Source organism: Gossypium hirsutum, chromosome A10 (genome assembly GCF_007990345.1).
Source record: "Gossypium hirsutum isolate 1008001.06 chromosome A10, Gossypium_hirsutum_v2.1, whole genome shotgun sequence".
NCBI lineage: Eukaryota > Viridiplantae > Streptophyta > Magnoliopsida > Malvales > Malvaceae > Gossypium > Gossypium hirsutum.
In genome coordinates this window covers 25,746,468-25,769,850 of record NC_053433.1, presented here as the reverse complement: position 1 = coordinate 25,769,850, position 23,383 = coordinate 25,746,468, and the positions used below count along the sequence as shown (strand labels likewise).

Sequence of the window (23,383 nt, the reverse complement as noted above, 5' to 3'; positions counted from 1 at the left end):
GATTTATATCTTTTAAGCATGACAAGCTACTGTTGGATGAATATGATTTTCTTATAATTATATTTTATTTGCATATATGTACTTACTAAGCTCCCACACTTACCTTCCTTTCTTTTCTTTCCTTATAGTGCCGCCAAGCTAGCATCGGGGATCTAGTGACATTAAAAGCTTCGATCACAGTATCACTCAAGACCTTGGTATAGCTAGTTTCATTTTTTATTTTTTGGCATGTATAGGGACTCAAGTCTTTGTTTAGTGTTTTGTTAGTTAGCCATAATGTGTTGCCTCATATGATGAATATGATACTCATTTTGTATAAGGCCATGGATGAAGGTTAATACTCATTTTGATTTATAAATAGAAGATGATATTTTCATGGATGAGTAAATTGCATAAATGAAATGTTGTCCATTGTGGTTATTTTGGCTATGTGATGTGCCCTTATGTTAGTATAGAGTGATTTTTATGCAAGTTACATAAGTAAAGATCACAAAAAGGCTTGGTAAATAGCTTTATTTTGTCCACACAGCCTAGCACACGAGCGTGTGCCTTAGCCGTGTGGCCCTTAGGGATTGGTGACATCAGAAATAAAATGTCTAAGTTTTTGCACACGAGCTAGGACACGGGAGTGTCATGGCCGTGTGAGGGAAACAGACCAGAGACACGGGCGTGTTCCAGGCCATGTGAAAACCCCTGTACGTGTGTATTTAGAATTAATTCCACACGGGTATAGGACACTGGCGTGTCCCTGTATTGCTTAGGCCATGTGAGCCACACGAGCCAATAGCACGACCATGTTGAATTGTCACACGGGCGTGTTACTCTTCCCACACGGGCATGTGCCCTTATGTTAAGATTTATTTTTAGAGTTCTTTAAAGGACTCGGATTGTTTCTGAATGGGTTCCAATGGATGTTTTGGGCTTAGTAGGCTCTTATTAAGGAGTTTATAAATAAAATTGAAAAAGTTTTAATTTGACCATGTTTTGGTTTTATGAAAATGTCTATACGCATAAGTTTAAGTTAGGTAATGCCTCATACTCTGACCCGGCGTGGGGTATAGGTGTGGGGTGTTACATGGCATGTATAGGCTAGCCTTTGTGTTAGTTTATTTTGATTGAGTATGTATGTAAAGCCATGTGAATATGGCTAAGTATAATGTTTAAGTTAAAGCAAATTTCAGTTTTGGTATATATATATGAGTGAGGTGTTATATATATATGTTAATGGTTGTATAATTATAGATATGGTTTAAGTCTATTTTGAAAATATCAAACATGCTATATGCGTATGATATATTTGGTATATTTATGATGATATAGTTATGTGGGTTGATAGGATTAAAAAGGTGAAAAGTTTATATATATGTAAATCTTGATTGATATATGTGGTAATAGTGATGAGGTTATGTCTAAGTATATGTAAATGACCATGATTTGAAGTGTGGATATTCGGTTGTGAAATGGAATAGAAATAGATATAAGTTGATTATCTTTGTTCATTGTTTATAAATGAAATAGATATAGTTTGTGAAATGGCTATGTTTAGATTGGCAAACAAGGTGTTATTTATTTGATGAATAAATTGGATTGCTTTGGTTATAGGGATTTATATATAGATTTAGCCGAATATGTGGCTATCAAATTGGTTTTGAGTATGACTTTTGTTAATTTAATTGATATGTGATAGTAGCATGTTATAACAAATTTGAGTTGGTATGCTATATATGTTGGATGAATAGCTAATATGTATTATATATTTATATATAATTGATATGTTGGAGTGAAGGGTAGAATAATAGGTTTAAATATTCAATTTGGTTATTAAAAATGTTTCATAATTGTATAGTGATTGAGCATAGTAGAAGTAGACAACAAATAAGGCATATGTGTTTGCATGTTATATATATATATTCAGTTAAAGATTTAGTAAATGACTTCATAGTAATTTCAGTTTTTAATAATTAAGTTGGTTTTGATTTAAATTATAATAAGTCCGCATGTATGTTTGATTTTTAAGTAATGAATAATGAGATGTTTATATCCATATGCTTATACCCTTCCATTTAATAATGATTATGGTTGTATGTTATTTAATTTATGTGTAACCTGTAATAATTGGTTTGATTTAGTATATATTCAGTTGTGATATTTTAAGATGTTTAATTTCTATGTGTATCTATGATTATCCGAAAATTGTGTTTAGTTTGGTAATACCTCGTAACCGCTTTCTGGCGACGGATGCGGGTTAAAGGTGTTACAGAGGAAGATGATAACAACTTTCCTCCACTAACTTGATATTTATATGATAATTAGGGACTAATTAACCTAACTTAATTTAGTTTAATCATGGTTTACTTACATTAATTTTAATTATTAGTCTAAATTAATGAAATGGCATCATCATCCACTAACTCCAACTTTAAAATGGCTTAATTACCATTTTGGACCTTTGACTAATTGTCATTCAAGGCCCTAGGCCTTTTGTCAATTAAAATTCTATAGTGATTGGATTCTTACAATTTAATCTCTCAGTCTTAATTAACTATTAATTCAAAAAAATTACTCGATCAATCTTCAATACATTTTTATATTATCTCTGTATATATTCATATTTAATATTTAGAGACTCGACTTACGAAAATGGGGTTCCGAAACTATATTTTTCCTATACCACTGAAAATTAAGTTGGTGCAATAATAATATTTGTTATTTGTTAAAACATTATATTTAGATTTTTCTTGACTGAATTGATGTCTGGTTGACTTAGGATGATATCGACTTAGGTTTTATTTCTCATTGCTTTTCAAAAGTGATTTTGGAACTATAAGCAATAGAGATGGCTTTGAAAATCGAAAGTACATTTGAAAAGTGCTTTTGAACCCAAAAACAAAAGCTAAATAAAGCACTTTTAGAGCCAAATAAAATGTTTATAACCTCGATTTATAATTCAAGATATTTTATGTAATATTTATATTGGGTATATAATTATTTTCCTATTAAAATTTATTTTAAATATCTAACCTTACATATTTAAATTTATAATGGTTATATTTTATTAATATTTAAAGTATAGATTATATATTCAAATTAAAATTTACAAATAATTATTATTAAGTGCTTACAAATATTTAAAATTTATATTTCTTATAATAAAATATTAATAATGAGTTAAATAAGTTATTTTTTATATTCTTACTGAAATATCATAATATTGACGAATTTGAACACTATTTAAATTTATATTTTTACTTAACAACATCATATCTAAAATTAACATTTTATTTCTTAAAAGTATTTCTTTTACATCAATACTAAACACTTAAATTTTAAACAAAGCTTATCTTTTTCGAGCACTTTTTGAACTTACTTCTATAAATTAGCCTATAAATACAACATGGATATTGAATATTAATTCATTTTTCAGCCAATTGGTTTTAAAATATTCATATTGCTTTAATTAATTTTAAATCATATTTCCATGCCTTGCTTTAATTTCAAATATTAATTTTCATGAATTTCAGCAATAGCCCGTTAACATAATCATAAAGCTCAATACTTTTAAAACAATAAAATTTCATAATCTAACCTCACAAAAAGGAATCCATAATACATGTTCATAACCAATAAAAGACCAGCACTGAAAATTTTCATATATCCCACAAACTAAACCGTAGTTGTTGTTTTACTTGGGAGATGGGGGCAGGGGAGCAGCGCGTGAGCCAAGGAGGCTTTGGTGTTGCAACTCAAGCTCATTGAATTGCTGTTCGCGGTCCATCTCGATGATAAGTGGCACCACCAGAATAAGGAACGTTGTCCCCGCCAACCACGCCGCTTTTCCCGTGCTCTTCAACAGCTTCTTCGACACGTAGCTGGCCTCCTTCGCCACTCTCTTCGTGGCGTCACTCATTCCGGAGAGTCTAGCAACAATGCTCCTGCCGTCGTCATTGGCGGCGGAGCCTCCATGCTTGCCTTGCCCCAACACCGACATGTTTTTTTCGTTTGAAGATAATAGGAAACTTGAGGACGAAAGATATGGAGTTATTTCGTCCTAAAAGATAAAGATCACGTTTTATTTATTACGGTCCGGGATTTTTAAATTTTTATAGGATATGATATTGTCGTTTACATTAATCTTAAATATTTAAGACTATATATTAATATTATATATACTGTAAGAAAATTATTTCCATAAACACAACTTAAATGCAGTTATGCCTGATATATTAATTTTTTAGACTTATTTGATGATTTAATTTTATAAAAAAAGTCATTTTAATTATTTATTTAATTTTTTTATAATTCTTAAACTTGCGTTATCTGTCAAAATACTCCAAAATAGATGAAAAATAAAGCATTTATTAATTTTGTTGACATAACATATATGTAGATTACCATATGAATATCATGTCAATAATTAATTTATTTTTAGAATAAACAGAGATAGAAATATGGTTTTAATTTAATTTTATAATATCATCTCTTAATATTTCTGAAGTAAATAGAGTTAGTTTGATCTTTTACCTAAGTACATAAGGATAGTTTGGTCTTTTAAAATAGAGATTAAATGTTAAAAATTTAATTAATTCATTTGAAATGCTTTCTTTGTTTCTTATTTACTATGTTAACTTTTTCTTTTTATCAAATTACAACACTTTTAATTCTCACAAAATTTTGTGACATTCAATTCCCTTTTAATTGATCTCTCATGCTTTAAATATCAATAGTAAATGCTATTATGTTTTTGAAGGATGTGAATGCTATTATTCTTTTGAAATAATTTCAGAAATTTTTTAAATGGAGAAACTTTTTTAATCTAGATAAAATATTATATTTTAATGGCTTAAGGATGTAAAAAGTCCTCAAACTTTTTTTTAAAAAGTAATTAAGTCTCTCTTTTTTTTTCACTCAATTGAGTACTTGAACTTTCAAAATGCATCAAAAAGCCCTTCAAACTTCTTAGAAAAAAGCAATTAAGTCCCTACTATTTTTTTTCACTCAATTGGGTAGTTGAACTTTCAAAATGTATCAAAAAGACTCAAAATTTTTCAAAAAAAAACAATTAAGTCCCTACTCTTATTAAAAATTTGAAAAAAAACTCTAAAAAATAATAAATTTTAGAAAATTTATTAAATTTTAATAAAAATATAGAAAATTTAAATTTTATTAAAAATTAGAAAATTTTTATAAAAATTGTAAAAAATAAAAAAAATTGTAAAACTTTATAAAAATTATAAAAAAATTAACCACCCCTTGTTTTTTTTTCAATTAAAGTCATCATGTGCCGCCTAGTTTTTTTTTCAATTAAAGTCATTACGTCTTGCCTAGTTTTTGTTTTAAGAAATTTATATTTCTTTACATTTTGTATAATTTTCTTACAACTTTATAAAATTTTAGAATTTTTTTTATATTTCTATATATTGTATAATTTTTTTACGATTTTTATAAAATTTTACAATTTTTTTATATATTTTTATGATTTTCTATGATTTTTCTAATTTTTAATATTTGAATTTTTTATTAAAATTTAATAATATTTATAGCTTTTATTGATTTTTTATAGCTTTTATTAATCTTTTAATAATATTTAAAATTTTTTCTAGTAATGATGATAGAAAATAAGAGAAATGCAATAAAAGTCCCTCTTATTCTCATCTATTATTCTTGTGTACTTTGTATTATTATTACTATTTTATAACACGTTATCAGCACGATTTTATTCAAGAGTGACAGGTCCTTAGTTTACGTCAAAATTTTGTTAGGCTCCAAGTATTGAAATTTAATTGTTTGGTTAAAAAAATTTGTGAGTGGTTGATGGAGATTTACTTGAGGATGATCACTTTCTCTTCACTACAAAGAATGCTCTTATTCTTTATTTCTCATCCACAATTACCTAAGTAAGTCTAATCAATTTTTAAAAATTTGATTCGATTTCTATTAAAAAGTTCAATTTATATAATTCTCTATTTGCATATCTCTGAATTTATAAATCCCTTCTCAAGTTTGTTTGTTGTGCTTTCTATGTAGATATATATATATATTGGTTTAGTTTTAATTTTCATTAATTATATGATTGTTCTTATCTATTCTTGTCTATTGTAAATGTGTATTAGATGCAATGATTATTTGTGTATTATATGCAATGATTATTTGATGGGCTAGTATGGGTATAATAATCAATATAACTATAGTGATTATATTAATTTTAATGAAATTATTTATTTGATGCTCAAAGATCATTTGACATATGCATATTGGTTGAATATTTTGCCAAGGTTTGATTAAAAAGAAAAGGAAACAATGTATAGACACATTTGATTTATCACAATGATATTAAAGTAAATTTGCAAACAATGATGACTTTATCGGCTTTGTTAACAAATTATATTGTTTATTCATTCCAAGAAGTGAATGGAACTTATTATTGTTATTGGCAAATAGATAAGTGGAAGATGGATGGTCCAAAAGTTTGCTAAATGTTTATTCCTGGAACAAAATGATTAATGATTTATACTAATTAATCATTCTTTGGAGCGGATAATACCTTATAATCTTATTGGCAAAGAATATGAGATAAGGTTACATTATTTTTTGAATTATTTCTTATACATTCCTTGAAGTGAATGTTTGTAATAAATATAATAAATTGTATGATCACTTTGACTATTTGAAAATTTTGACATATTTCCTGAAGTGAATATTGTATATACTTTTATAAAAAAATATATGTTAGAATTAAGTGATCCGAATCCTTATTTAAATAAAATGAAGTGGTAAAATAAAATAAAAGTAAAAACCATATACAACTATAATTCTTTTATTTTATTTTAGAATAAGGTTTTTTAAACCTTATTAAACTCCATCTATTTTATATTGATTAGAATAAGGTGTTTCAATCTTACTACACTCCTATTAGAATATGTCTTTACAATTCCTATAAATAGACATAGTATATTCCTCTTGTATTAATATGAATTAGGCATAGTAAATTTCCTTCTCCTCTGCCCGTGATTTTTTCCTGAAAGGGTTTCCACATAAAATTTGTGTGTTCTTTATTTTTTTTCTCTTTACTTTGTGATATATTGTCATTACTGACATTCTATTTCTTTGAAGTATGAAATTCCGCTATTAGATCACAACACCAGATTTGCATTGTGACAAATTAAGATGCAAGCAGTTCTCGCCAAGATGGATCTGGAGGATGCCTTGCTAGGGATAGATAAGATTCATTTGACATTAACAGCTGAAGAGAAAAAGCGTAAGGGTTGAAAGACGTTAACACAATTACATCTACATTTGTCCAATGAAATTTTGTAGGATGTGATGAAAGAGAAGACCGTTGCTGCATTATGGAAGATGCTAGAACAAATATGTATGTCGAAAACTCTAACAAGCAAGTTGCATATGAAGCAATGTTTTTATACTCATCGTTTGGAGGAAGGTGTGTTTGTACACGAACACTTAACAGTATTTAAAGAAATTCTTTCAAACTTGGAGGCCATGGAGGTTCAGTATGATAAGGAAGATCTTGGGTTGATTCTACTTTGTTCGTTGCCCCCGTCATATTCAACCTTTAGAGACACGATTTTATATAGCCATAAGTCTCTCACAGTTGATAAGGTTTATGATTCTTTGACCTCGAATGATAAGATAAAGCATCTTGTGGTTAAACCTGACTCTCAGGGAGAGGGTCTCATTGTTTGTGGGAGACAAGATTGGAATGCTGATGATGATCGTGGAAAGACACAGTAACGGAATCCTCGTGGTAATTCTAAGGGTAGATCAAAGTTTTCAAACAGAGGTAAAACTTGTAACTTCTGCAAGAAGATATGACACGTTAAATCTGAGTACTATAAGCTACAGAACAAGATTAAAAGGGAGGCTACGAATCAAAAAGGAAAACAACCAAAAAATTTCGGTGAAGCTGATGTTGTAGAAGACTACAGCGATGGTGAACTTCTAGCCGCTTCTGTCAACAATTCTAAAGTGAGCGAGGAGTGGATACTTGATTCAGGCTGCACCTTCCACATAAGTCCCAATTAGGATTCGTTTACAATTTACAAAACAGTGTCTGAAGGTGTTGTTTTGATGGGAAATAATACTTTGTGTAAAATCACAAGTGTTGGAACAATTAAAGTTAAGATTTTTTATGGAGTTGTCAAAACACTTAGTGATGTACAACATGTTTCAGAATTGAAGAGAAATTTAATTTCGTTGAGTACTCTTGATTCAAAAGGGTACAGATACACAGTTGAAAGTGGGGTTTTAAAGGTTTCCAAAGGTTCCCTTGTTGTGATGAAAGGACAGAGAAAGACTGCCAAGTTATATGTTTTGCAAGGTTTTACTGTTACTGGTGATGTAGCTGTCGCTTCCTCTTCCTTGTCAGATGATGATATTACTAAAATTTGACATATGCGCTTAGGGCATATGAGTGAGAATGGCATTGTAGAATTGAGCAAAAGAGGACTTTTTGATGGGAAAGGAATTTGCAAATTGAAGTTCTGTGAGCACTATGCTTTTAGGAAGCAAAAGAGATTTCAATTCACCAGAGGAATCCATAACACGAAGGGAACATTGGAGTATATTCATTCTGATCTATAGGGTCCATTCAGAATGCCTTCAAGAGGTAAAGCTAATTATATGCTAACTTTTATTGATGATTTTTCAAAAAAAAGTTTAGGTGTTCTTCCTGAAGCAGAAAAGCAATGTGTTTCCACATTTAAGTCTTGGAAAATTATGATTGAAAAATAGACGGGAAAATAAATAAAATACCTCAGCATAGACAATGGCTTAGAGTTCTATTCTGATGAGTTTAATAGACTGTGCAAGTTGACAGTTCGCCATACTCCATAATAAAATGGTGTTGCAGAACGATCATGGAGAAGGTTTGATGTATGATGTCAAATGCCAACATACCAAAGTCGTTTTGGGCAGAAGCAGCCTCTATTGCATGTTTTTTGATCAACCGATCTCCATCCGTTGCCATTGAGAAAAAGACTCCACAAGAGGTATGGTCTGGTAATCCTGCTAATTATTCTAATTTAAAGACCTTTTAGTGTCCTGTGTATGCTCATGTTGATAATGGAAAATTAGAACCGAGATTCATTAAATGTGTTTTTCTTGGTTATAAAGCTGGTGTCAGTGGGTATAAGTTATGGTGTCCTGAAAATAGAAATGTTGTGACTAGCAGAGATGTTGTTTTTGATGAAACTGCTATGCTACCTAACTTATCTCTTAAAGACTCTTCCAAAAAAGAAAATCAAAAGTAGGTAGAGTATCAGATTAATACAAAGTCGATTCCTCAAGCTAGTATAAAAATTGAAAATAGATTTGCTTCTTCACCACAATACTCTATCACCAAAAACAGAACTAGAAAAGAAATTAACCTCCAAAAAAGTATGCCGAGGCTAATCTAGTTGCTTATGCTTTAAATCTAGCTGAAGATATAGATCCAAACCAAGAGCCATCTAATTATTCTGAGGCGGTTAGCTGTGAAGACTCAGAAAAGTGGATGTTTACTATGCAAGAGGAGATGAAATCACTCCACAAAAACAGAACATGGGATCTTGTGAAACTTCCTAAAGGTAAAAGGTTATTCATTGTAAAATAGGTGTTTAAAAAAAAAGAAGGGACTCTAGGAGTTGAAGAACCCAAATATAAAGCAAGGCTTGTTGCAAAAGGTTACAGTCAAATTCCAGGAGTGAACTTCACAGATGTGTTCTCCCCAGTTGTGAAGCATAGTTCAATTCAAGCTTTGCTTGGTATTGTGGCCATGCATGATTTGGAGCTTGAGTAGTTAGATGTAAAAACTGTATTTTTTCATGGAGAACTTGAAGAGGATATTTATATGCATCAATCAAAGGGTTTTGCAGTCTCAAAAAAAGAGGACTATGTTTGCTTGCTGAAAAAGTCTCTTTACGGTTTGAAACAGTCACCAAAATAGTGGTACAAGAGGTTTGATTCCTATGACTTCTCATGATTTCAAAATAAGTAGTTTTGATAGTTGTGTTTACTTTAAGAAAAACAGTGATGGTTCTTTTGTGTATCTACTTCTTTATATTAATGGCGTGTTGATAGCAGCAAAAGATATGATAGCTATAATAGCCCAAAATTGGGTCTAGTTGGAACAGAGGTTTCAGGACCACAAAATCTGAGATATAAATAATTATTTTATGATTATTTTGAGGTATATGATATGATTGCATGATTGTGTGAAAATTTCGTAAAGAAATTCTATGCATAAAGTGCTTAATTCGAAGTTAGGGACTAAATTGAATAAGTTGCAAAACTTGCATTCTAGAAGTTTCTAATATGAAATTGATTTGAAATATTAATTAGGAGGTCCTAAATAGCAATTTGACCAATTTCTAAGTTATGGACAAAAATTGGACATGGATGGAATTTTTGGAAAGTTTAGTAGTAAGGGTATTTTGGTCATTTAGGGGTAAAATGAATTAAAATACAAAATTAAAAGCCAATTTTGCTCATCCTCTTCACCATGGACGTGTATACCAAGGGAGACTCCATGGCTAGGGTTTTCAAGCTTCCCAAGCTCAATTGTAAGTCTGTTCTAACCCCGTTTTTCAAGTTCTTTACGTTTTTGGAGTCCTGGTAACTTGATTTAGCTTATGCTAGCAATAATTCAACCTAGGGTTCATATTTGGAAAAATACCCATAGGTAAAATTTGTGTATTCTGGTGTTTTATGATACAATATGAGGTTTTAAATTATGTTAGACAACTTGTGCTACTCTGTTTTAAGTGAAAACGAGCAAAAGGGCTTAATCGGTAAAAATACCTAATAATCATAAGTATATGTTAGAGTGAGAATTTGATGTTTCCATAGAAGGGAAAAGTGATCATCATGTCATAAAACATAAGAATAAGGGATGAAGTTTAATTCCTGAGCCTAGGGGAAAAAGTGTAAATATGCAAAACTTTAAGGGCAAAATTATAATTTTTCCAAAGTTTGAATTAAGGACTGTTTTGAATAGTACATTAATTAATTAAGTAAAATATGATGTTTTAGATCCCGGAAAACGAGATTTGAACCTAGAATGAGAGAAAAATCGAAAATTAGGAAAGTTGGTAAAATGGCCGTTTTAATATCAAGGTAAGTTCATATGTATAATAAGCATTAATTTATGCATGTTTTAATGTAAAATTGATATATTTACTATGATCTCCGAGGTATTGAAAGTATGTAAGTTGGTATGATAATAATACAACAATAATGCTGTAATTTATATTTGAAAGTTAAATTTAGTGAATTAATTGAATTATGTTAAATTAAATGATTATGGTGCCAAGTTTATGAATTGATTTAAAAATATGTCTATGGTACATGAAGTGCATTGAATTATCATACATAAATGTGATTTCTATGATTATGGATATTATGGGAAATTGTAAGTTCATATGATTTTTAATAAGACAATGTGTAATTTAATGTTATTGCGTTGATATTAAATGAGATGTAAGTTTATATGTCAGTAATACATCACTATTACTTGTATTATGATATTTTATAAAAATATTGGAAATATGTTTGTGGATAATTACTTGATTGGTGAAATTGTTGGAAAAGAGAGAGAAATCCCGGTTGAACCTTCGGAAAGATTGGATGATATAGATGGTATGTAGCTAGGTCACATGTATAGTGCTGAGTGCACATCATGTGTACAAGAGAGCTACAAGACATTATGATGTAGCTAGGTCGCATGGGTGATACTATGTGTACACCATGTAGACAAGAGAGCTACGGGATATATGTAGCTAGGTCGCATGCGTGGTTCCAAGTGAAGGACACCATGTAGACAAGAGAGCTACGAGATAAACTAGCTAGGTCACATGGGTGGTACTAAGTGTTCACCATGTGTACAAGAGAGCCGAACTATATGATGGGTGGAGCTATGTGCTGAAACCACCAAGTATCGAGGATTGATCCGAAGTGTTCAACGGGAGACTCTCTATGTATTGCTTTGTGAGTTTTGTGATGAATAAGTGCAGGAACTTGGTTATGTGAATGATGTGTTCATTAAGTGACTAGGATGTGGTAAGGTTATAAACAAGTAAGTTATACATGAGGATGATTTTATGGTGACCTTGTGATCATGGGCCTATACTTGTGATGTATGAAATGTGGTGAAAACGATTTGTGATATGTATGTTAAAATGAGGTTAATACAAAGAAAGTGTGAAAGAGTGAATTAACAATAAAACTGTTTTGGACAGTAGCAGTGACGTGATTTTGAAAAATCATAAAAAATATTAGAAATTGAATCAGAGACTGAATGAGATATCAAATTAAATCTTAATGAGTCTATTTTCATATAAAAGAAACAGAGCAAGCAAAGGAATCTTATATTTTGAGATATTTATGTTTTTGTGAGACTGATTCAGAATGATTACGTGATCCCCTGTTCTAACTTTGGAAAATCACAAAAATTTGGAGAAAAATAATTAGAGGCTCAAAATTATATTTTTAAAATCCATAATGAGTCTATTGTCAAGATAAATCAACAAGAGCATTATCCGAGTTCTGTACTGTGAGATAATTATTTTTTAGTGAAGAGAGGTCAGAACCGTCAGAAAGTGAAATAGGTGAAATTTTAATGAATAAACTGTACTAATTGGCTAAACCAAAAATTATGAAAATTTTATGGTGGAAAGATATGTGAGTCTAGTTTCAGGGGAAATTTACAGATCTTAATTTGGAGCTCTGTAGCTCGAATTATAAATAATTAAGTGACTATGACTCATGTGGATAGTTTGATGTGAACATTTATTAGTAAATTGTGAAATCGTACTTACAAGAATGCTATATACATTAAAGATGTGGAATGGAGAGGAGGAGGAGGAAAAATAAATATATGTGGAATACATAGAAACTATGGTATATGAAATATTGATATAATGAAATAAATGATATGTGTTTATAAGAAACAAAAGAGAATGTTATGTATCATGACATGTATATATATATATGACTAGTCTCAATGTAATGCTTGTTGGGTATGGAATTGAATTGATATGTTTCAGGCAAACATGTTATTCTGCGCATCTGAATCGTGGTATTTTATAAAGATATGATCTAGCTTTAAATATGAATGCTTGATGATTAAGCTGAAGATATTTGGTAAGATGATAATCTTGGTATAAATGTATAAGTGGTACTATAATAAACAAGGTAAAATGAGTATGAGAGACACATGTATGATGACATACAAATTCTATGTTTGTGGTTTAATTGAGGATGTTTAATCATTAAATGAATACCATGTTATATGCTTTTGATTTTGTATAAGTGTGTAAGAGATCAAGGTTGACCAAAGCTTGGAAAATAGCCTAGGTATACTCCACACAGGCAGAGACACGACCATGTGTCTCAGCCGTGTATGGAACACGACTTTTGGACACGGGCGTGTGGAGCCTTAAAGCATGAAATTTCCAAGATTTTTGTAAGTTCTCGGTTTAGTCCCAAACCCTTTCTAAAGTATGTTTTGGGCTCCGTAGACTCAAATAAGGGACTATGTGTAAGAGAATGAACGCTTTGAAATATGAATAAAATTTTATGGCTCGTATTTTAGTTTAATGTTTGTATGTTTGTCTGGTAACGCCTCGTACCTTAGCCCGGCCTCGGATACGGGTAAGGGGTGTTACAATAGCAGGAAAAGATAAAGGAGAGATAAGAAAGGTCAAAGCCCAACTAAGTGAAGAATTTGAGATGAAAGATTTGGGACCAGCAAAGAAGATATTTGGTATGAAGATTCCCAGAGATAGAAAAGCAAATAAATACCTAAGTTAGAAGGGGTACATTGAGAAAGTTCTTTGTAGGTTCAATATGCAGAGTGCTAAGCTTGTTAGTACTCCTTTAGCAGCCCATTTCAGACTTTCATCCGCTTTGTCTCCACAATCAAATCATGAGATTGAGTATATGTCACATGTTCCATACTTTAGTGTAGTGGGATCTCTCATGTATGCTATGGTTTGTTCACATCTAGATTTATCATATGCAGTTAGTGTAGTAAGAAGATACATGGCGAATCCCGGTAAAGAACATTGGAAAGTAGTTTAATGAATTTTAAGATACTTACGAGGTACTACTGATGTTTGCTTGCAGTTTGGAAGAACTAGAGATGGAGTCATTGGGTATGTTGGTGCTGATTTTGCTGGAGACCTTGATAGAAGAAGATATCTCATAGGTTATGTCTTTACAATCGGAGGTTTTCCAATCAGTTGGAAAGCCACTTTACAAACAACAGTCGCTTTGTCTACTACTGAAGCTGAGTACATGGCGATAATTGAGGCTTGTAAAAAAGTTATTTGGTTGAAGGGACTTTTTAGTGAACTCAATGAAGACCTTCAAATCAGTACAGTATTTCGTGACAGTCACAGTGCAATCTTCCTTACAAAAGATCAAATGTTTCATAAGAGAACAAAACACATTGATGTTCGGTATCATTTTGTTCGTGATATTATTGCTCGTGGTGATATTGTTGTGATCAAAATTAGTACTCATGAAAATCTTGCAGATATGATGACTAAGTCACTTCCTATAACCAAGTTTGAGTATTGTTTAGACTTGGTTGGTGTTCATTGTTGAAGTTAAACCCTTAAGGGGTTTTATGGAAGAGGTGGAGAACTTGTTCGTTGAGAGTTTGTGATGAAGAACTTGTTCATTGAGAATACGTGTCAAGGTGGAGATTATTAGAATTAAGTGACCCGAATCCTTATTTAAATAAAATACAATGGTAAAATAAAATAAAAGTAAAATCCATATAGAACTAAACTTCTTTTATTTTATTTTAGAATAAGGTTTTTTAAACCTTATTAAACTCCATCTATTTTATATTGATTAGAATAAGGTGTTTCAATCTTACTACACTCCTATTAGAATATGGTTTTACAAAGCCAAAAAGTAGACATAGTCTATTCCTCTTGTATTAATACGAATTCGACATAGTGAATTTTCTTCTTCTCTACCCTTGGCTTTTTCCCGAAAGGGTTTCCACTTAAAATCTATGTGTTCTTTATTTTTATTTCTCTTTTCTTTGTGATATATTGTAATTATCGACGTTCTATTTTTTTACAATATATATATATTTGTTTTGTTGAAATAATGATATTGTGGACCTCTCACTGGTTTAGACATTTCTAGAAGTAAATGCCATAATATTACTTATATGTGGATACTAGTTAAAATGAATGACAATGAAATTATCAATTATCACAATTTATATTGACATTATAATTCTACTAGCTGTGAAAAAGTATAAGGCTAAATAAAAGGGGATGATGTTAATAAATATTATGATAATTATGAAAGCATTGTCTACATGCCTGTAGCATGTCTAAAACATTAAATTTTTCAATGTCTTATAAAGAAAAAGAGATTTTTGTAATGCATGATAATAAAATTTGAATTGAAATTATGCTATAAGAGATGGAGATTAGAAAGTTTTAATCTTAAACTTCTATAGTTATAGCTTTAATATCTTATTGTGACCTTATAATATTTTATATTTTATTGTGTTATGGTATATAAAACAATTTATCTAACTGCATGCTTCTTAAAGTGATTGATTAGTGACATGAACTTATTCTTTGTTATGTTTAATATATGCTTTATTTATACTTATTCTTTATATAAAAATATATTTTCTTATATATAAATAAATAAAGTTTTTTTAAGATATGATTTTTTTATCATCGATGTTGAAAAGAGGTGCCAAATTGCATATATTTTTTAAATAAATTACACATTTACTAATGCTATATTATAAAATAATATTTTATTATATGCTCTTGAAGAGCTAATTAATATTGCATTAGATTGTCAGAACTCTAGAAGAGCTAATTTTGCACTTCCTTATGATGCAAAATTTTGTAAAACATAATATTATTTTTTTCAGATCAAGAAGATATATGTTGAAGGTAATCTTTATATGGTTTACATTAAAACCATGGATAGAAATGACATGAGATGCTTGTGTTTTTGTATGATAAATATTCCCCAAAAAATACATTACACATATATGATTAAAATATGAGATAGTGAAAAGAAGTTCATAGTGTTGGTATGACCGGTTAGACCATCCCGAGTCAATGATGATGCAAAACAATTTAATGAAAATTTATATGATTTTATGAAAGAATTAAAAGTTGTATTTTAATAATTTTCATGATTACTAGTTATTTTGACAACTTATTGAACTAACACCAGCTAAAGTTAGAGGTCGGTTGCATATTTGGGTGATAACGAAATAATTTATGAGCTCATGTATCACATGTGTGTAACCCAAAGCTTGTGATATTATTTCTTGAAATAATTTGATTGTGCACAATCTCTATAGTATGCAATTTGTACTAACAACACTAGTACACTATAACCCAAGCTTGATTTTGGTAGTTTTAGTTAGGATAATATTAAGTTGTCTATGTCTATATATGTTATATTTAATAGTTAGCAAAAACATGACTCCATTTAATTGCTTAACCATTAATATAAGAATAGTTTTACAATAAGCATGTAATTTTATTTGCATCAACACCAACATGTAAGAATATTTGTCTCGTGAGAATTGATTTTCATTTATAAACCAATAGCTTTCATCTAAGAATATTTGGATGTGTAATACCTATTTTATGTTCCACCATAACGCACTAAGATGGATAATCAAGTATGAAGTTGATAAATTTTAGAATTTTCATTAGATGTGAAAAAGTTGAAGGGAAATATATTTATAATTTTGAAAAAAGTATTGTCATGCTATAAATTTTCTTAGTAGTAAGAGAAGACAAATTGGTTAAATAATTATGTCATCATCTTTTTTGTGATCATCACTAGTACTATGTGCACAAAGTTTGAATGATAAATTTGTTTGCCAGACATGTTTAGTGATGACATTTAGAGATTGCAAATACTAGCTGATACATATACCAGCTAAAATGCTCCAAATAATTATATGTCACAGAAGAACAATGTGATAAAAATAAGTCTTAGGCACACTAGAAGCATGACAGACTAGTCGATTCCATAAAATGAAAAATTCTTGAAAGAAAGGAAAAAAAATGAAGATTGTCATATGCTAAAGAAGGCGGGTACTCATGAAGAGACCCAATGCATAACTTTTGACAAAACCCTAAAAAAGGTTTAGATACTTGAAATTATGAATATAATGGAATATTTCAATCAGTTATGTCATAACTAAATATGATGGAGTTGACAAAAGAATTTGTTGTCGACAACGATAATATACATAGAATACTTCAATATTATGAAAAAGTAGGGATCTTGAGTGAATATATTTGAAAGCATTAAGATGAGAAAAAGTCATCAAAATAAACAAACGCTTCTACTATAACTTATGAAATGCATCTCAGACAAGAAGTCCAAACACCCGAAAGGTGTAAACTCAAGGGGAGTACATGTTAGTATACTAGCGAAAAAAATACAAGTCATAATATATAGAATTTACTTGTAACAAGAATGTTCACAAGACACTTGGTTTTTGTTATAAAAAAAGATTAATTTGTGGTGAATGCAAAAATCAAATAAAGTTATTTATTTACGTCTAGTGAATTTGTATTCAACTTGTAACAGCTTGATTTTGGGCCCAGTCGAAACAGTGGTTTCGGGACCACTAATCTGAGGAAGGAGAAATTATTTTTAATATTATTTTATGTGTTGTGACATGCTTATATGAGAGTATGAAAATTTTGGTGAATTAATTTTAGCGGTTTAATGCTTAATTGTGAAAAAGGACTAAATCGTATAAAGTGTAAAAGTCCTATTTTGATAGCTAAGGGTGTCAAATAGCTAGAGAACCTAAATTGGTGGTCTATAAAGGGAAATTAGACCCTTAAAAGACAAGCTATCCAACCATAGGAGACACAGATCGTCAAAAAGTCAAAATTTGGTGGGTTTGGTGACTAAATTTACTAAAATAAAAATAAAATAAAGAGAAAAAATATCATCTTTTTCCCTATCTCTTTCTCCATAAAAAAATTCAGCCATTTTAGGTTTTTTGAGCTTCAAAAGTTTCATCCACTCTCTACTCTTGCAAGTAAGTGACTTTAATGGCTTTTCTTGAAAATTTTTACATTTTTAAAACCCTTGTAGCATGAGCTTTCTAACAAGGGGACTATTTTGTTAAATGGTTCAAAGTCTAGGGTTTTACCATGAGAGTATTCATGTTGTTTTCTAAAATTTTATGAAAGAAAATGAATCATGGTTGTGAAATAAACAACTTCTGTGAAGGGACTTCTCATGAAAACCCTAATAGGACCATTTTGTAAAGTTTGTAAAATAGATAGTAATTTTGTGAAATATTGGAAATTTGGGGTTGTCATAAGAGAGATAAATGGTCGGTTAGGCTTGGCTAATAAGGAAATTCGATAAAATTTGATTTTTTGGGTTTAGGGGTAAAATGTTCATTTTGTGAAAGTTTAGGGGCAAAATGATCATTTTGCCCAATTATAAATTGATGAGTACCTAGATCGATAAAGTGATTTAAACTTGTGAATTTTTATCATTTTTGATTAAGAATTACAAAATTCGGGCCTAGACTGGGGAAAAGCAAAGCTAGCAGACTAAGCCGAAATAGTCGCCATATTTTGAATACCGAGGTAAGTTGTATGTTAATAATGCAACTATATCTTTATGACGTGTAATTGAGTTGATATTGCATAAATTGTCTTGATTTTGAATATGAGAATACATGTTGAGAAATTTACATAGTAAAGATTTTCGTTGAACATTTGGAATAGACTTGGATATTTGTACCATGATAATGGTGATATGTGTGCTATTGTAAGACATGTTTGGGACATGTATCAGCCATAGCATGAGAGCCAGTGTAAGACATGTTAGGGACATACATCAGCCTCGAGATATTTAAGCTAGTGTAAGACATGTCTAGGACATGCATTGGCCTCACGATATACAAGCTAGTGTAAGACCTGTCTGTGACATGGCGTCAGCTTGTGGTGTGTCAGTGTAAGACCTGTCTGGGACATGGCATCGACACCGATAGATGAGAGCCAGTGTAAGACCTATTTGGGACATGGCATCGGCCTCGCTGTATAAAAGCCAGTATAAGACCATATCTGGGACATGGCGTCAACATCTTAACCCATGTTAAGGCTATTGAGTATCCCGTAGTATTCCAAATGGTTCAACAAAAGGTTTATGACTTATATTGAAATGAGAAAAGTTATGACCATGAGATGAGTGGTACAGGTATCTAATTGAAATGTATGATATATGGGCACAATGTATGCAATATAAGTTGTATTGGATGGTGATGAGTAAGTTGTACTTATGTTTAATTATGGTATTCATGAATAAACTATGAAGGTTATGAGCATATTGCTTTATGATAAGTAGTTGTTGTTTATTTTCATGCAACTTACTAAGCTCTATGCTTAACCTATTTTCCTTTCCATTTTCTTATAGTGCTTCCTAATTAGCTCGAGGATCATTGCCTACGTCAAAGAAGCTAGGCACACTATCATCCGAAGTACTTAGTATAGTTAAATCTTTTATTTTGATTATGACATGTATAGGACCCTGACTCTTGAGTTTTGTGTCATTGTTAATTGGCCAAATGTGTTGGCTTACTTTAGCATTTGATTCATTTTGTATAAGGCCATGGAAAATGGCTAATATTGAAAGTTTATATATATGAATACAAGATAGTCTTTCATGAATGTGAAATTGTTGGCATGGTTGAATATAAGAAATGTATATAGGCCTTAGCTATGGTTGTTTGGTTGAGAAATCATATTAAGCTAGACTTTGATATGTTGGTTGATGTTAGATTGTGTTTCAGGGTGGCAAAGGCTTGGTAGATAGCCTTATATTGTCCACACGGGTAGAGACACAGACATGTGTCTAGGCCATGTGTGACACACGGTCAACCCTATGGGCATGTTATCCGGTCGTGTGTCCCCTGCACGTAAAATTTGCAAGCCAGTATGCATGGTAGTAAACACATGAGCAAAGACGTGACCGTATGTCTCACCCGTGTGGAGGACACAGCCTCTAGCCACAAGCGTGTGCCTTGGTCGTGTGCCCTAAATTGGATGCTGACGCTAGAAACAGATTGTCAAGGTTTTTAGACATGGGCTAGGACACGTACGTGTCATGGCCATGTGAGGGACATGGGCCATAGACACGGGCGTGTGTCAAGCTGTGTGAAAACCCCTGTAGGTTCGAATTTAGAATTTAATTCGCACGGGCATGGGACACGTGTTTGTCACATGGGCCATTAGCACAGCCATGTTATAATGACCACACGGGCGTGTTGCCTTTCCACACGGGCATGTGTCCTGTTTCAATAGTCATTTTTATTAAGCCGGTTTAAGGACCCAAGCCGGTTCCGAATGGTTTTCCAATGAAAGTTTGAGGCCTTGTGGGCCCACATTAAGGAGTTTAAACAAAGTTCGAAAAAGTCTTTTAATTTAATCAAGTCTTGGTGATTCGGAAACATTTGAATGCATGTGTTTAAGTTTAGTAACGCCTCATATTCCGTCCCGATGTAGGGCACGGGTGGGAGGTGTTACACAAATGATATAAATGATTCGATAATATTGATGCCTGAAGCATAAAACTCGAGTTTCATGAGAAAATCATTAGAGTTCTTGAAGAATTTCCAAGAGAAATACTTATTCAATAGATAAACTTTATAATGAAAGTACATCTAAAAATGAAATTTGTCTCAACATAAAGATCAAGTGTTCAATAAGGGAAAATTATTACATAATGATATTATAAAGAATTACTATTGAGTATCCATAGTGTTTATATAATCAAAATTAATCAGGCTAACTTTTCATGTAGATTGGAGATATTGAAAAGGAATACAAATGTTCAAAGAATAATGTTATAAAACGATGGTCCTAAAGTACCATTTCTTTATATGATCAATGCACTCACTGTATTGGTAATAGTGAATGATGCAATTTATCATACTTTATAAAGTTGTTGACGACATCTAAAGCATGAGAATGCAATTGAATTTTATTGCTATATTGATACACATCAATAAAATTTTTTGTATATGTTGATAATTTACTATTGATAAATAATATTAAATGACTTAATTTTGAGTTATAAAATGATGTTCAAATAAGGGGGAGCAAAATATGCACTGTTGTAACACCCCTCACCTGATGCGAAGAATAATCGAGAATTCAATTAGGCACTCCCTACTGTCACATTTGAGAAGTTAATTTTCAACATTGGATTGCGTTGTTTTAAAGATCTTAAGTGATGATTATATGACAGGGAGTAAATTAGCATTACATTTTTCTTTTAAAGTTGTAACATACTATTTTTCAAAGGATTATGTATTCTTTTTTTCCTTCACTAGGTTTTTGTCCCACAGTGTTTTTCCTAGTAAGGTTTTTAATGAGGCATATCCTTTATACAATGAACATCCAAGGGGGAGTGTTATGAATGCTATTAAATGGATGTTCAACCTTTCATCTTCCTTAACCTTTCACCTTTCATCTTCCTTAACTCTTCACATTTCATCTCTTTGTAACCCCTTTCTTATTTATGTATTAGAAAATAATGAGTCTAATCTCCATATATATATATATAGGAGTATACTACTTGTAATAATGATAGAAAAGAAGAGAAATACAATAAAAATCTCTATTATTCTCATCTATTATTCTTGTGTTATTTGTATTATTATTACTATTTTATAACAATTAATTCATTTTAAATGTTATTTTTAGTATTTTTTATTGAAACATTCATACCACTTTTAATTTATCTTTCATGCTTTAAATATCAATATGTGAATGCTATTAATGCCATTTTTTTTAAAGATGTGAATGCTATTATTCCTTTGAAATAATTTAGACAAATTTTCTTTATCTACATAAAATATTATAAATGTTATTTTTAGTATTTTTATTGAATTTTAGAATGCTTAATTAGATATATTTTATAATTTTACGTCCCTCCTTAATAAATAGGGGCAAAAGAGATGCATCAATTAAATTTTCATACTAAATTTCAAATAATTCTTTGATTATTTTCATTAAACACCTAATAAAATTTCAATTTTTTTATTTACTATTGAAATTCTAATTCCATTGAATTTTTAAACTCCAATTAAAATTTCAGTTTTTTTTATTTCATATAGAACTTTTAATTACATTGAATTTTTTAATTACTTTGTTATTCATTATTACTTTTGATTATTATTTTTACTATAAATACTTATTAGTTTATATTAAGTAGTCAACTTTTTTACAAAAAAAAAATTTCTTTTAATTACAAATTCATTCTAGAAATATTTGTACTTTTTCATTGGAAAGAGAAGCTAAATCTGATTATTAGATCAAACTCTATTACCACAATTTCTTGATGGGTAACACCCAAGCCTAGCCTAAAAGTTTAAGCCGAATTTGGATGAGTTACACAACATAGTAAAAACGTACTTCTTTTTAGAGTTTTAACTTTGAAAACCATAAATTCATTTTAGTTGATTTAAATGATTTTTTAGTTTCATTTTAGACGTGGCAGATATTGACAAGATTATAAAAAGAAAAATAAGACAAGTCCAAAATAGATTACATTAAATTGTAGTTAACTCAATGCAAAACAATCTGAGCTCTCGCACGCCGTCCGATACTAAATCGAATGCCTTCTTGACAAATAAAAGAAAACAAAGGGTGAGTCATGAAGTACCGTGTATAACCAAACTTAAATACAAATAAACAAAAGTGATATATAAATCATAGTGACGCAAGCATTTCATAACACTTGTATAACTAGTATGAAACAGATCTAGTGTATCACAGAGGTTCCAACAAAGGTAGTACAGCAGAAGAAGGCAAAACAGAATAGAGCAGAACAAAGCAATTCAAACAGAGTAGAATAGAACAGAGTAGAGTAGAATATAACAAAGCAAAATGAAGCATGTATGTTTATGTAGATGCAATATTTTTCAGTAGATTATAATGAAAATTTATCAGCACAGTCTTCCCAAACTCCGCTACACACCAAAATATAGTTCTCCCCCTAACTCATCCATCCAAACACACCAATAAAGTCATCCCAGGTTGCCTGGCAACAATGACTCGCCACCCCTAGTTGCCCGGTAAAAATGGCTTATCAATATGCAATTAAACTACCAATCAAATATATGTGGTCAAGCCACTATAGTGCAATCAAACTATCAAAACAAAAGGGTGGATAAACTATAAGATAATGCAGATCATTAAACTGCCAAAAAGGTCTTTACTTCAACCCAAGTCCCATGCAATGTGTCATGGCATGCTTATGGAGAATTAGAGTAATGAGCATGTAAGTCATGCTATCTCTCAATAACAGAATCAGTAAATATGGTAGTCCATGTTTGTAA

At 30.7% G+C, this 23,383-nt stretch overlaps 1 protein-coding gene across 1 annotated transcript; it reads right to left on the bottom strand.

Annotated features, from left to right (window-relative positions):
- Window positions 1-3,556: 3,556 nt before the first annotated feature.
- On the bottom strand, window positions 3,557-4,080 carry LOC107888089 (mitochondrial import receptor subunit TOM9-2). The gene has a single exon (XM_016812249.2). It carries the CDS (start codon window positions 3,986-3,988, stop codon window positions 3,683-3,685), a length of 306 nt encoding a protein of 101 aa, XP_016667738.1. The 5' UTR covers window positions 3,989-4,080; the 3' UTR covers window positions 3,557-3,682.
- Window positions 4,081-23,383: the final 19,303 nt, after the last annotated feature.